The following is a 16,532-nucleotide window of genomic DNA, read 5'->3' on the forward strand; positions in this document are numbered from 1 at the left end:
AGTTGCATATTGCCCCCAACAGTCTGGGTCCTCATTTTACTAACCTTGGAAGGATAGAAGGCTGAGTCAATCTTGAGCCCCATCAGGATTGGACTCCAGGCTGTGGGCAGAGTTTGCCTGCAGTACTGCACTTTAATCACTGCACCACCAGAGCTCACCAAGATATCCAATCCTAAACTTCCCCTGCACTTTTACTACCTGCATAACATGGCAACTGCTCCCCTTGGCATAAGGGCATCCTGCATTTGAAAAAAAAAAATATTTTTAATCATGAAAATAAATGTACAACTGATGCGTCCACTCATAGCACCTTAGATCAGGACATCTGCCTTTTTTTCTTTTCTTTTTTTGCTACAGCTACGATCCACTAGTTAATATATGCCTGAAGCACGGATTTCAAATGCTAACACTCAGCCTTGTTTTCAGACTCATGTGAATGTATACAACATTCTTGTTTGGCTACATCTGTTGAAGCAGGTGAATTCTGTTTTGTTGCATTTCAATCAGAATAGAGCTGGAAGGGACATTGGAGGTCTTCTAGTCTAACCCCCCAGCTCAAGCAGGAGATCCTATACCATTTCAGACAAGTGGCTGTCCAGTCTCTTCTTAAAAACCTCCAGTGATGAAGCACCCACAATTTCTGAAGGCAAACTATTCCACTGGTTAATTTTTCTCACTGTTATGAAGTTTCTTCTTAATTCCAGGTTGCTTCTCTCCTTGATTAGTTTCCATCCATTGTTTCTTGTCCTGCCCTCTGTGTGTTTTGGAAGATAAGTCGACCCCCTCTTCTTTGTGGCAGCCCCTCAAATACTGGAATACTGTTATCCTGTCACCTCTAGTTTTTCTTCTCTCTAGACTGGCCATACCCAGTTCCTGTGACTGTTCTTCATATGTTTTTGTCTCCAGGCCTTTTAATCATCTTAGTTGCTCTTCTTTGCAACTAAAAAAACCACCATCTTGTAATGTGGTGACCGAAACTAGATGCAGTATTCCAGTATTTGAAAATTTTGGGGCTATTTGGTTGACAGGAAGATAATTACACCATTCTTGAATGGGGAATATGAGGCGTATACATAATGCTGTTTTAATTTCTCTGTTTATGTGTATGTCAGATATGCTAAATGTAGGTAACAAATGTAGGTAACAATGGTGATTCAATAGTGCACTGACAAGCACTGTGCTATAAATGTACAGTTCAGTTGCACCCAGTCTGAAAGTGTGAGCTTTCCTGCTCATTTCTGTCTAATCATATTAGAAAGCATGACAGAATTGTGCATTAAGTCGACATATTTGTTTTCCCTAGCTTAGCAGCTGGCATGCAAGACTTCTGTGAATATGTGTGTTCCATTCATTTCAGGAAACATGGCTTAACGGTCATAAATAATTCTTCCTTCACAGGATTTCTGTTAGGATTTCTCTGCTAGAGAAGGGGAACAATTTACCAAAATACCATAGTCAAACTTCCTTTGAATGAACAATTGTTACGCCCTTGTGATGAGGAAAAATACAAATATTTATTTGACAAATTCAGACTTTCCTATTTGAATAATTAGCTGTGAGTACCCTTTATTATAAAGTATACTTCCTTTCATTTATTTTAACGTCTTAAGGGGTAAGATGTGCTGAAGACAAACGGAATCATCGTTTAGGAAGATGGGATAGAATATGGGATAAACCATCTTTTGTAACTATAAAAATCGTGTTTTCAAATCAAAGTTTAATTAGATACATTTGGATCATAAAAACATGTTCACTGTTATGGGGACAAACTTTGAAACTACAAAGAGAGAGAGAGAAGGGCTAAAAGGCATTTGAAGAAGGGGGGAGAATGAGAAAAATGAGGATTTCAGTATGTTTTCTTTTGACTAAAAAAAAAGCGGGGGAAAAAAGAGGAAGAGGAGATTTTTGTCTAAAATATATAACATAACATAACATCAGAGTTGGAAGGGACCTTGGAGGCCTTCTAGTCCAACCCCCTGCCCAGGCAGGAAACCCTACACCATCTCACTCAGATGGTTATCCAACATTTGATATGAGATATGATATATCTACTGTTGGATCAGCTTTCCCACCAAACATAAAGTTTTATTCCATACTTTTGAAGACTCTGTAAGACCTATAACTATATTCAAAGTTCTTTAAAATAACCTTTTTATCTAAATAACTAAAAAGATAGCCCTTGACAAATTTATGCCTTTTTTCCTATGATTATCAACCATTTCTCATACAAAATCTCATTCCCCTTTAACATAGTTGCTGAATTATACTGTTACACAAGAGACTAGGCCAAAAGAAATTCACTTTAAAATTCTATTCATTTTCCTATCTATAGTTATGGATTAATGTAAACATTACTGGCCGTATAAAATAAAACTCCCTTTTTAATTTGGAGTAGAGCCAGGGCAACTGGATGGAGCGTTTACTGGCCGGATGCCCTTCCTGACGCCAATGTGGAGTTTGCAGCAAGGTTTTTGTTTTTGTTTCTTTTGCGCCCTAGGAGGGAAATACTTGCCACTATCTAGGATTGAACTCTCAACTTTCCGAGTGGCTCACTGGCCATATAAAATAAATTACTTAAATATTTTGAGTATTTTAGTTACTTGGTGTTTCATATTGGTTGAAAATGATACCATGCTCTCCAGGAAGTATTTATTCCTTTACATAAATTCACTTTCTGGATAATAAGCCAGTATTTTCAGAGTACTACCCTTATACAAACATTTTCTAAATTAGCAGTTACAAATAATTTTGAGCCTAAAACCTTCCTTCTGCTTAGGGATTCATTGGTAAGGATATAGTATTGGATATAATACGGTCCTAGGAGGGCTATTCCATATTCAGATCAGCTTATGGTACAAATCAGCTTACTGAGTAATTCCTGAAAAAAATGTATTAAGGCCCAGAGAAAGAGGTATGAAGTCTATCTGATGCTTGAGGTTGAAAGCTGTTCACTAGAAATAACAGTATTTTATTTTTATTTATTTATTTTGGAATTATGCTTATGTGGCTGATTTTTCTGAAAAAAATCATAGTATGAAGCATCATTTCTTTTTTCTCTTCATAAGTCCTTCAGTACATATCTCAGACAATTTATTTATTTATTTATTTATTTATTTATTTGAATTTTTATACCGCCCTATCTCCCGAAGGACTCAGGGCAGTGTACAGCCAAATAAAAACATAAGAATAATACAAATAAAAACAACAATTAAAAAACTTATTAATTAGGCCGAAATTAAAATATCACTAAAATAGTATAAAACCCCATTAAAACTAAATTTAAAACTAAAAACCCTAGGCTAGCCCTGCGCAAATAAATGTGTCTTAAGCTCGCGGTGGAAGGTTCGGAGATCGGAAAGTTGGCGCAGCCCTGGGGGAAGCTCGTTCCAGAGGGTGGGAGCCCCCACAGAGAAAGCCCTTCCTCTGGGTGTCGCCAGTCGGCTCTGCCTGGCGGACGGCACCCTAAGGAGTCCCTCTCTGTGAGAGCATACGGGTCGGTGGGAGGCAATCGGTGGCAGTAGGCGGTCCCGTAAGTAACCCGGCCCTATGCCATGGAGCGCTTTAAAGATAGTGACCAAAACCTTGAAGCGCACCCGAAAGGCCACAGGTAGCCAGTGCAGTCTGCGCAGGATAGGTGTAACATGGGAGCCACGAGGGGCTCCCTCTATCACCCGCGCAGCTGCAATTTAAGCTGTAGTGCATCTTTATGCGCTGATGTATTTAAGAGTGCACTTTAAAATTGCGTCTGAGGACATAAAATACGCACGTCATAAAACTTTGCAAAGACCTATATTCAATGGCTATCCTAATCTGGCTGCTTGCATTGGCTGTATGGTATATTTCCTGATGAATATGCAAGTGGTGGTAAGCTTAGGTTAATTGCTTTTTTATATGTGTGCTTATGAATAGGAAGGAAGATAGGATTCCTGTTCCTTTTAATTACTGTGTATAGATATTACAATTCAGTGAATAACAGTTATGGTCAGAGAGTGAAATAAGATGATACTACTGAACATCAGGAATAACAAAAATGTATTTTTTGTTTGAAGCATTTTTGATCCATCTTCAGCCAAACATATCTATCAAACAGCTAACTAAAATCAGTAGCAAGACTGTCCTTCATTGTAGAAGAAATACAACATAAAAGATTTAGTATCAAAGGGAAGGATGAGGAAGGAGGAAAATACAGGTAGTCTTCAACTTATGACTAAAATTGAGACCCAAAATTTATGTTGCTAAGTGAAACATTTGCTAAATGAATTTTTCCCCATTTTACCACCTTTCTTCCCACAGTTGTTAATGTGAATCACTGTTGTTAAGTGAATCTGGCTTCCCCGTTGGCTTTGCTTGTCAGAAGCTCACAAAAGCTGATCACATGACCACGGGGATGGTGTAACGGTTGTATGAACCACTTGCAAAATGTCTGAATTTTGATCATGTGATCAAGGGGATGATGCAACAGTCGTAACTGTGAAAAATGGTCATAAGTCACTTTTTTATTTTATTTATTTATTTATTTATTTTTCAAATTTATATACCGCCCTATCTCCCTAAGGACTCAGGGCAGTTCACAGGCAGTTAAAATACATATAAATACAGATTAAAAAACAATTAAAAAACTTATTCTATTGCCCGAAATTTAAAATAGTGTAAATAATAAAAACCCCTTAAAACCCATAACTTTAAAATCTAATCCAGTCCCGCGCAGATAAATAAGTGTGTTTTAAGCTCGCGACGAAAGGTTCGGAGGCCCGGAAGTTGGCGAAGTCCTGGAGGGAGTTCGTTCCAGAGGGTGGGAGCCCCCACAGAGAAGGCCCTTCCCCTGGGTGTCGCCAGACGGCACTGCCTAGCTGACGGCACCCTGAGGAGTCCCTCTCTGTGAGAGCATACGGGTTGGTGAGAAATATTTGGTAGCAGTAGGCGGTCCCGTAAGTAGCCCGGCCCTATGCCATGGAGCGCTTTAAAGATTGTCACCAGCACCTTGAAGCGCACCCGAAAGGCCACAGGTAGCCAGTGCAGTCTGCGCAGGATAGGTGTAACATGGGAGCCACGAGGGGCTCCCTCTATCACCCGCGCAGCTGCAATTTAAGCTGTAGTGCATCTTTATGCGCTGATGTATTTAAGAGTGCACTTTAAAATTGCGTCTGAGGACATAAAATGCGCACGTCATAAAACTTTGCAAAGACCTATATTCAATGGCTATCCTAATCTGGCTGCTTGCATTGGCTGTATGGTATATTTCCTGATGAATATGCAAGTGGTGGTAAGCTTAGGTTAATTGCTTTTTTATATGTGTGCTTATGAATAGGAAGGAAGATAGGATTCCTGTTCCTTTTAATTACTGTGTATAGATATTACAATTCAGTGAATAACAGTTATGGTCAGAGATGAAATAAGATGATACTACTGAACATCAGGAATAACAAAAATGTATTTTTTGTTTGAAGCATTTTTGATCCATCTTCAGCCAAACGTATCTATCAAACAGCTAACTAAAATCAGTAGCAAGACTGTCCTTCATTGTAGAAGCATACAACATAAAAGATTTAGTATCAAAGGGAAGGATGAGGAAGGAGGAAAATACAGATAGTCTTCAACTTATGACTAAAATTGAGACCCAAATTTATGTTGCTAAGTGAAACATTTGCTAAATGAATTTTTCCCCATTTTACCACCTTTCTTCCCACAGTTGTTAATGTGAATCACTGTTTATAAGTGAATCTGGCTTCCCCGTTGGCTTTGCTTGTCAGAAGCTCACAAAAGCTGATCACATGACCACGGGGATGGTGTAACGGTTGTATGAACCACTTGCAAAATATCTGAATTTAGATGATGATGCAGAAATGCAAGAAATCTCCATGACTAGGGCACAAAAGGGGTGGGCATAGGGCAAACACCCCTCAGAAATCAGTGGCTTTGCCATACCAATTCCAATTGCCTTCAAAGCATCACACTTCTCTCTAGTCCAGCAAATTTAAAAAAAAAATCAAACCATTTTGTTTGAAGTTTGGTTAGAACGATAGTATGTGTATCAGAGGTTGTATTCTGCAGGTTTATACCGGTTTGGGCGAACCGGTAGCAGAGATCGTGGGTGGGCCCCCCACCCCCACCACCCCCACCACCCCAGCTCTATACTGTCCTATTTATATGTTGGCTCTATAAATGCTTAGAGACGGCTGCATAGCACTATGAAGCAGTATATAAGTGATATTGCTAACACACACGAGGGGGCAAGGCTTTGACAGCATGGTTGCAAACACCATCTCGACTTTTTAATCACCTTTTCGGAAGCTACTTGTTCTTTAAAAGTAATTGGAAAAAATGGCAAGGTCCACCTATCCAAATTCTCGGATTAATTTTGCATTGTTTTTGTTATCTTGGAGACTTAGACATGAGGCAGTAAACTTTCAATGGGTGTCTTCTTAGCCGTCAACTCAGTAAATCTAGGGAATGGCTTGATTCTAAGAGGCAATAAACTGTGTGAAATGATGGTTATCTTTGCCTCAACTGGTTACTTTTTAGAGAAAAGGTTTCGTTTCAGCTGAGAGTAAGGAGCCTTTCCTTACTAGCGGATAGATTTGTAAGTGTTAATCCTGCCTGGCTGAGTTACTTAATTTGAAAGTATGAATTCCTTCAAAGGTGCTCTTTGGAGCTATGAATTCCACTTCTACCAACAGCAGAAGCAGCAAAGGATACCAGGAGAAGCAAATAAGACTGCTTGCATCTTCTGGAAGTAGTCATTCGACATGATGCACACATAAAATACTTAACGCAATTGGGGCTTATTTAATTTTAATTAATTTTCTAAATATTATGGAGGAAGAGAGGAAGATTTAACATGGAAGCACCCTACATAATTGTTTTGACCTAGGCCCAAGTAGTTATTACCAGACACAATCAGTCCTAAACAAACGTATTTTATTAGAACAGCTGAGAATTACTTCATTCTCAGCTTAGTCCAAATTAATTCCGAAACAAATCCTTCAGAAAAAGTCCTTCGGCCTTATCACAAATGTTGGATCTGATGATGGAAGAAACATACACAGTTCTTTCAGTAACAACAGCTCTTAATTAGTAGACCAGTACAACCCAATAGAGTGCTAGTCTGGCAGTGTCCTCTATATAGAGGGCTGCCAGACAGCTTAGCCAATGATATTCAAGTATTTTCCCACCTTTTTGGAGGACCTGAGTGAAAACTATAGCACACTCCTTATATGATATATAACAACAAACCTTCGTCCCCTCTGGCACCCTGCCAAAAGCTTTTCTTGGCAAAGCCCCACGAAGTTCAGAAACAGAAGATGATAACTAGAAACAAATGTAGCAATGTTGCTTTCCTACAAAGAACCCAAGAGCCGTTGATGCTCTTTTAAGTCTTATGGGAGGGGCCAATCATCTCCTGGCCTTATGTCCTTTTTGCTTTAGCTACTCTTGCCTTCTGGCAATTCTTTGCATGCGTGCACTAGGAACAGGCTCCTCCTGTTCCTCTGCCTCTCTCCTGTCTGCCTCTGGAGGCTCTGGAGTCCGTGCATCGCTCCCAGATGGCCCTGGCCCCATCTCTGCCTCTGCCGAAGAACCCCTATCCGGGCCTTCCTCATCCCGCAGGACTGGTCCATTGTCCTCACTGTCCGACTCCACTGCTAGCTCCGTGGGCTATTGGCGGACCACAACAATAATATTTTAAGGTGTAATTTTACCTTTGGCTTACACAAGTCTTTCAAAGACTTCACATGTTTTTGTTTTTATTTTTAGATTCTTTTAATAGGAAGGAGGGGAGGAATACTGGAAATCTAAGGAATAGCATCAAAAATCTGCATTTCCAAAAGGGCACTGGAACTCAAATGGAAATAAAATAAAAATGGGGAACAGCTGGAACCCATATGTGATGGCCCAGAAAAATAGACACGATTTATATATGGAGTGATTGTACGACATGTTTGATATATGTGTGAAAACTGTATCAGAATCTGACAATTGGAAGAATACCATTATTGTACTTCAAGACAAAGGGAAAGATAGCAAGAATGAATGGAAGAACTACAGGGAGGTTAATTTGTTTAAGTGTGTTGTGGAAAATGTTTGCAGAATTTTATCCAATGAGTATAGAGATGACAATAAGTGCCATTTGGGCAGTGGTGGGATTCAGCCAGTTCGTACCTATTTGGGAGAACCGGTTGTTAACTTTTTAAGCAGTTTGGAGAACCGGTTGTTGGAAGAAATTTCATTTTGTTTTTTTCCACTTTACAGGGCTAATCCTGTAAGGAAGGCAGGAAGGAAACATTCTGGTGGTGTTTCTAGCCTAATCTTTATTGCCCTGCTTACAGAAACTGCGTCTCTGGTTAACCCTTATTACATTGTAACAGCTAAGGCGAAGCGCCCATCGACGTGAGTGATGTTGAGTTGGCCACACCCACACGGTCACATGACCACCGAGCCACGCCTACCCAGCTGGTCATTAGGGCAGAGAACCGGTTGTTAAATTATTTGAATCCCATCACTGCATTTGGGCAATGCATTGTGATTTTGTGCTGGTCATAGTTTGTGCAGAATAGACTATTGTTCTTCAACTGTCATGGAGAAAATATATATTTATGAAAAAAAGGATGTTGTACATTTGCTGATTTAGACGATAGGTAGGAATTACAGAGCTTTTGCACAAATATGCAGTTAAAGGTGGGTTGCTGAATATGACACGAGTGGTATATGTTGAAAATGAAGCATGCAGAGAATAGAAATAAGGTTTAGCAAATGATCCAAAACTGTCAGAGAGTAAGTCAAGAATATATGATCTCCCCTTTGTTGCTTAAATGGATCAGTGTTTCAGGAATGCTTGTGGTAGTGTTAGAGGAATATTAATTGGAGATGTGAATGGAGGCGAACATTTCTATGCTGACTGTGATGTGTAGAGCAATAGTGGCACAGTAGTTAGAATACAATATTGCGGGCTAACTCTGCCAACTGCCAGCAGTTCGATTCTGACTGGCTCAAGGCTGACTCATCATTCCATCCTTCCGTGGTCGGTAAAATGAGGACCCAGATTGTCAGGGGCAATATGCTGACTCTGTAATCTGCTTAGAGAGGGCTGTAAAGCACTGTGAAGTGGTATATAAGTCTAAGTGCTATTGCTACTGGTATTGACTGAGAAACTGAGTGGAAATGTAGGAATGCAGTAGTTGTATGGATAATTAGTTTGTAAGGATAGAAAGAAAGGAGAAGTATTAGTGAACAATATTAGTATAAACTAGAATTATGTATATTTCTCTTTTTTTTGTTTTATGCCTTGATTTCTCTAGCTTACTAATTCCTTGCATAACATTGCTTATTCTGAAAAAAAATATGAGATGAGCATGTATGTATCTGCCTATATAAAAAGATAAGGCAGAGTGATTTTAGTGTTGGGAGATGTCAGGGGACATCTCCTTAGTTTTCCTCCTGGTAAACCTCTTTTCTGTGACTGGCGTTTCCCTTCATTATAGTTATTTTTGGGAGAAAGTCAATTCCCCTAACCCAAAATGATTGAGGCCCCTGCAAGAGTTTATTTGGCATTCAATATAGACGGCTTTGAAATGAGGAAAACTTGTGTTACAAAATCCATCCACAATACTTTTGTATAAATTCACTGTTAATATTAGAATTTTATTCTCCATTCACACAACATGAATACTAGAAACAAGAGCTCCTTCATGTACACATGTTTAGCTGATACAAGGATCAGAGATTAAGTTTTCTCCTGTCACCTCACATAAATGTTGTTTCCTTCCAAATTTTGACATTTGTAAATTGATTTGCCGTTTTTCCTTACGGCGTTTATGTTATCTGGATTTTTTTTTTCCATCACTGGACATATAGGAAGGTATCAGGTTATTATTTTATAGTCCAGTCTAACTGGAGTTCATTTATTAGGTGTCTGTCTAGTATCCCTGCACTACAGTCATAAATTAAAAATTGGCTGTGTCAACCAAAAAACATATAACAAACCGATATTTTTAGCAAGCTGTCCTTATGGGCTTGTAAGATCTATGGCCTTGAAGGTTGCTAGTTCAATGAAAGGCAAATGTTATACATCTAGGCATTCAGAAATTACTATTGAAAACTGGAAGCTATGCAAGGTTAAAAGGTAAAGGTTCCCCTCGCACCTATGTGCTAGTTGTTCCCGACTCTAGGGGGCGGTGCTCATCTCCGTTTCAAAGCTGAAGAGCCAGCGCTGTCTGAAGACATGTCTGTGGTCATGTGGCTGGCATGACTAAATGCCAATGGTGCACGAAATGCTGTTACCTTCCCACCAAAGGTGGTCCCTATTTTTTCTCCTTGCAGAAGCTGGGAAAAGTAATGGGAATTCACCCCGTTACGTGGCACTAGGAATTCGAACCGCTGAACTCCCGACCTTTTGACCGACAAGCTCAGGGTCTTAGCCACTGAGCCACCGCGTTCATTAATCTTAAATTCAACTCTGGAGGCTATAATTATACAAAGCCTCTCCCACTCTCTTACTTTCTTACTTTCAGCTTGATTCAGCAACAGATTATCCTTTTTAAAATATAACTATCAAAAAGTACAAATGGTCCTCATTTAGCGACCACAGTTGAGCCTGGCAACTTGGTTGTTAAAAAAAGTGGTTGGTGAATAAAACCATGTCTCTGCTTACGTTCGTACTTTAGGTTTCCTTTGCTTTATAGACCTATAAAGGCCACTAATATAAAGACCAGCTGTAAAGTTAGTTTTCATCACCTTCATAACTGCAAATGGTTGCTACTGTAAGTGAGGCAGTCACTAAATGAGAAGTATCTGTAAAACAATCAAAAGATGGGGAGCATATTCATGCAGCTATTTTCCCCAACTGTGCTCTTATTTTAATTCTTACCAGTTATATATAATTATAGTCTCTTTGGTTAAATTTGCAATTCCAAGGTGTTCTTCAGATCTTAGAATGGTCAGACTATGTTTCTATTTCATGTTAATCCATGGTTTCTTTTACATGCTGAATAAGTTACCTCCTAGCTACACACAACTCATTCAACCATAAACCATGATTTATAAGTCACAGTGCTGGGTTTACATAATCATTTAATGCCAAAACTTGTAGCTTAATGCAGTCTGTGAAATTTATTATTCATCTTTCTTGCCACCTCCTTCCCTGTAAAATGCTACAACATAGAAGAGAACAGGCAATAATTTATTTATTTATTTATTTATTTATTTTATTAGATTTATAAACCGCCCTTCTCCCGAAGGACTCAGGGCGGTGTACAGCCAAGGTAAAAAGAAACAATGTACAATTAAAAGTAAATTAAAAAACTTATTATACAGTGTGGCCGAAATTAAAATGGTTAAAAATCTAAAAAACCCCAATTTAAAACTTAAATGAAATTTAAAATTCAAAATCTAGACAATTTAAGAAAGCCCCGTGCGAACAACGAGGCAACAGGAAGCGAGTGCAGTCTGCGCAGGAGAGGTGTCACATGGGAGCTACGTGAGATTCCCTCTATCACCCGCGCAGCTGCATTCTGGACCAACTGAAGCCTCCGAGTGCATCTCAAGGGGAGCCCCATGTAGAGAGCATTGCAATAATCCAGGCGGGAGGTAACAAGAGCATGAGTGACTGTGCATAGGGCATCCCGATCGAGGAAGGGGCGCAACTGGCGAACCAGGTGAACCTGGTGAAAGGCTCTCCTGGAGACGGCCGCCAAATGGTCTTCAAACGACAGCCGTGCATCCAGGAGAACACCCAAGTTGCGCACTCCCTCCTTTGGGGCCAATAACTCGCCCCCAACAGTCAGCTGCAGCTGCAGCTGACTGTATCGGGGTGCCGGCATCCACAGCCACTCTGTCTTGGAGGGATTGATCTTGAGCCCGTTCCTCCCCATCCAGACCCGTATGGCTTTCAAACACCGGGACAGCACTTCGACAGCTTCGTTGGGGTGGCCCGGGGTGGAAAAGTACAGCTGAGTATCATCAGCGTACAGCTGATATCTCACCCCGAAGCCACTGATGATCTCACCCAACGGCTTCATATAGATGTTGAACAGGAGGGGCGAGAGAATCGACCCCTGTGGCACCCCACAGGTAAGGTGCCTCGCGGTCGACCTCTGCCCCCCTGTCAACACCGTCTGCGACCGGTCGGAGAGATAGGAGGAGAACCACCTATTCTGAAATAGCTGAATTAGCTGAAATAGCTGAAAGGTGAAAGCAGTGGTCGCGTTGGTGGATGATCTCTGGAGGGCCAGGGATAGGGGTTATTCCTCTGCCCTGGTCCTATTAGACCTCTCAGCAGCTTTTGATACCATCGACCATGGTATCCTGCTGCGCCGGTTGGAGGGATTGGGAGTGGGAGGCACCGTTTATCGGTGGTTCTCCTCCTATCTCTCCGACCGGTCGCAGACGGTGTTGACGGGGGGGCAGAGGTCGACCCCGCGGCGCCTCACTTGTGGGGTGCCGCAGGGGTCGATTCTCTCGCCCCTTCTGTTCAACATCTATATGAAGCCGCTGGGTGAGATCATCAGTGGCTTCGGTGTGAGGTACCAGCTGTACGCTGATGACACCCAGCTGTACTTTTCCACACCGGGCCACCCCAATGAAGCTATCGAAGTGCTGTCCCGGTGTTTGGAAGCCGTACGGGTCTGGATGGGGAGAAACAGGCTCAAGCTCAATCCCTCCAAGACGGAGTGGCTGTGGATGCTGGCATCCCGGTACAGTCAGCTGAGTCCGCGGCTGACTGTCGGGAGCGAGTCATTGGCCCCGATGGAGAGGGTGCGCAATTTGGGCGTTCTCCTGGATGCACGGCTGTCTTTTGAAGACCATTTGACGGCCGCCTCCAGGAGAGCTTTCCACCAGGTTCGCCTGGTGCGCCAGTTGCGCCCCTTTCTAGACCGGGATGCCTTGTGCACAGTCACTCACGCCCTTGTGACGTCTCGTCTGGACTACTGCAATGCTCTCTACATGGGGCTCCCCTTGAAGGGCATCCGGAGGCTGCAGTTGGTCCAGAATGCAGCTGCTGGTGATAGAGGGAGCCCCTCGTGGCTCCCGAGTGACACCTATCCTGCGCAGGCTGCACTGGCTACCTGTGGCCTTCCGGGTGCGCTTCAAGGTGTTGGTGAACGTCTTTAAAGCGCTCCATGGCATAGGGCCGGGTTACTTACGGGACCGCCTGCTGCTACCGAATACCTCTCACCGACCCGTGCGCTCTCACAGAGAGGGACTCCTCAGGGTGCCGTCAGCGCGACAGTGTCGTCTGGCGACACCCAGGGGAAGGGCCTTCTCTGTGGGGGCTCCCGCCCTCTGGAACGAACTCCCCCCAGGACTTCGTCAACTTCCGGACCTCCGAACCTTTCGCCGCGAGCTTAAAACTTACTTATTTATCTGCGCTGGACTGGGTTAGTTTTTTAAGTTATGGGTTTTTTAATGGGTTTTATCTCCAAATTTTAATTGTGGCCAATTTAAATAAGTTTTTTAATTGTATTTTAATTGTATTTATAGTGTATTGTGTATTTTTACTTGGCTGTGAACCGCCCTGAGTCCTTCGGGAGAAGGGCGGTATACAAATTTAAATAATAAATAAATAAATATAAAAATAAATAAATAGGCCTAATCAGAGAAAATAACTGAGTTGAGTGGTTAGTTGTGCTGCAGGTACTTAAGCTAGATAGCTGGTTCAGAGCAGTGGGACTTAGAAACTAAGTGGCTCAGACAGGACCATTATCAAAAACAAAGTAGAGAGACCCCGCCACATTGAAGGCTGAGAAACAAGCTATAAGAAGCCCATTATCATGTAAGGATATCAGAAATATAAATTAAATTAGATTCTGCACCTGTTACAAATAATTGGTTGTACCGGTTGTATGATTCTACAATAGTTGGTGTTTATAATTAGGGCTGATGATATCTGTAATATTTTACTGTAGCGTCAGTAAAAATAGGCTATCTGAGTCCTATCCTTGACTCTTCACTATTAGTTCCTGAGTGTGAATCTTGAGTTTCTAGAAAAAAATGTATTGCTCTGAGTGAGACTCTGAAAAAGGTAAGTTTTGAGGAATGATTTTGTTGTTGTTAGTTGCGAAGCCATTTCCGACCCATCACGACCCCATGGACAACGTTCCTCCAGGCCTTTCTGTCCTCTACCATCCCTTACAATCCATTTAAGCTCACATCTCCTACTTCAGTAACTCCATCTAGCCACCTCGTTCTCTAGCATCCCCTTCTTCTTTTGCCCTCAATCATTGGAGGAATGATTAGTAGAAGGAAATTTAAAAGAGGGTATCTCCAAAATCATGGAAGGCCATTCCAAGGAGCAGTGGGAGAAAAGACAGAAGACTTTCTTGTGAGAGCATATCAGGACTTCTAATTACAGAGGCTTCTGGACAGCATGCCTATTCTAGGAATTACCAAGTCAATGGGTTAACAGCAAATCTTAAAAGAGAAATTTAATAGACCCCATATCACATTCTCCCCAAGTGTGAGAAACTGTAGGAGGCAGCAGAAGGGTTAATTGGTGTAACAGGTAGGTCAGCCCAGTCATGGGGACCCCGAGAAGGAAATGCTTCAAAAAGATTCCATCTTAATTGGTTTGATTTAAGCCTGTTTGGGAGCTTACTTTCACAATTTTCAAGATTGTGTTTTTATGCCTGAGTAGAGTTAAAGATGTACAGTATAAACAGATGTAGCCTCCCTTTTTGAGTTGGCTAGCTATGTAGGCTTGACCCCTGTAGAAAGTTGCCTTTTCCTTTCATAAAGAAGAGGTTTTATTTGTAGGCCTGATTTGCCATTTGGTTAAACCATCAGTGAAGCCCAGCATTAAAAACATTCATGTTTAATAAAAATGAGTTTTCATTCAATATTCTGATTCCATTCTTAATGCTATCTGCCCTCTCTCTTGGGCTGTTGCTGTTGTGGTCCGCCAGCAGCCTGCGGAGCTGGCAACAGAGTCAGACAGCGATGAGTCTGAGGAAGAACATGGGCCAGTCCTGGAGGCTGGGGAAGGCCCAGATGAGGACTTTGCGTCGGAGGCAGAGGTGGGGCCGGGGCCATCGGGGAGCGATGTGCGGACTCCAGAGCCTCCAGAGGCTGACAGTACTGAGGCAGAGGAACAGGAGGAGCCTGTTCCTAATGCACACATGAGAAGAGCTGCCAGAAGGCAAGAGCAGCTAAAGCAAAGAGGACAACTCGGGAGTAGGGCCTCCCATAAGGCTTAAAAGACCAGCGACAGCATTTGGGCTCTTTGCCAGAAAACAACATTGATAGCTTTGTCTTGTTGCATTTGTTTTGTATCGGTGAACTTTTGCCAAGAAAGGCCTTTGGCAGTTTGCCTAATTGGACCAAGGTTGGGGATAGGACTGAGGAATTGTGTTGGGAGGAATTTGCTTTAGTTTAGTTGAACTACGCTGAGAATGAGTTAATTCTCAGCTGTTATAATAAAGTTTGTTTGTTTTTACACTGGCTGATTTTCCTACTACCTACTTGGGCCTGGGTCACAACAGTTGCTTTTGGTACATCTGATTACATGTTATTCCTGGGTTAAGTCACTGAAATACAGATTGCGTTATTGTGATCTACATTTCCTGGGTTCTTTTGTCAGCATTCTATCATAATAAAATGGTTCTCTACAGTACTCCGTACTGCTCCATACTCCAAACTCAGTTTCTTATTTAGTGGCAGCCTAGCCCAACCTGTGTCCTTCAAATATGTTGGGGGGGGGGGGAAGTCATAAAATTCTTAGCAGATACTGGTTTAGAATTCTGGGAATTGTCATCCTTGAACATCTAGAATGCACCAGGGTGAAGAAATATATTGTGTGGAAATGATATAAAATCTTGCCTTGGTAAGATTTAATTTTGTAATATTAAAAAAATGTTAAAGACAAAGACTTTGATGAGAGAGAACTAAATTATACTTGTCGATACATTACGTATTTTTGCTGTAATGCAATGGATATTACACTGAGTAATTGTGAGTCCAAATTTTGCTAGGCAATCAAAATGAAAGGAAACTTTTCATTTACTGCTCTCATTCACAAAGTTAATACATTCACTTCCCTTTTTCTCCAGGGCGATACCCACAACAAAACAAAGGCACTTACATCCGCGTCCCTTTGGTCCAAGAGCTGGAAAGTGGGAAATGGGGTGCTAAGATCACCCACAGGGCCAACACTTCTGTGGCCCTGAACATTATGCCAGCTGCAAACTGCATTGTGGGAAAATTCCGCATGTATGTTGCAGTGCTGACTCCAATGGGCATTCTCAGAACAAGACGAAACCCAGACACCGATACTTACATATTGTTCAATCCCTGGTGTAAAGGTAAGGCATATACCGTCGTGAGCTCAAAACACACTTATTCATTCAAGCGGGACTGGCATAATAGTGTTGAATTTTAATTTGGGGTTTTGTTAATATTTTAAAATTTTAAATCTAAATTTTAATTATCAGCCTTTTATAATCTGCTATGTTTTAAATGTTGTTTTTAATTGTATATATCTTGTGTTTTATTTTTGGCTGTACACCGCCCTGAGTCCTTCGGGAGAAGGACGATATAAAAATTTA

General features: G+C 41.5%; 1 protein-coding gene across 1 annotated transcript in view; it reads left to right on the forward strand.

Annotated features, from left to right (window-relative positions):
* The window catches only part of F13A1 (coagulation factor XIII A chain), a 142,174-nt gene that overhangs the window by 45,490 nt on the left and 80,152 nt on the right, over positions 1–16,532 (forward strand). The window contains exon 4 of the mRNA XM_058175275.1: positions 16,038–16,289. Within this exon, the coding sequence (XP_058031258.1) occupies positions 16,038–16,289 (252 nt within the window). The remainder of the gene's footprint in view (positions 1–16,037; positions 16,290–16,532) is intronic.

This window comes from Ahaetulla prasina, chromosome 3 (assembly GCF_028640845.1).
Source record: "Ahaetulla prasina isolate Xishuangbanna chromosome 3, ASM2864084v1, whole genome shotgun sequence".
In the NCBI taxonomy this organism is placed as follows: domain Eukaryota; kingdom Metazoa; phylum Chordata; class Lepidosauria; order Squamata; family Colubridae; genus Ahaetulla; species Ahaetulla prasina.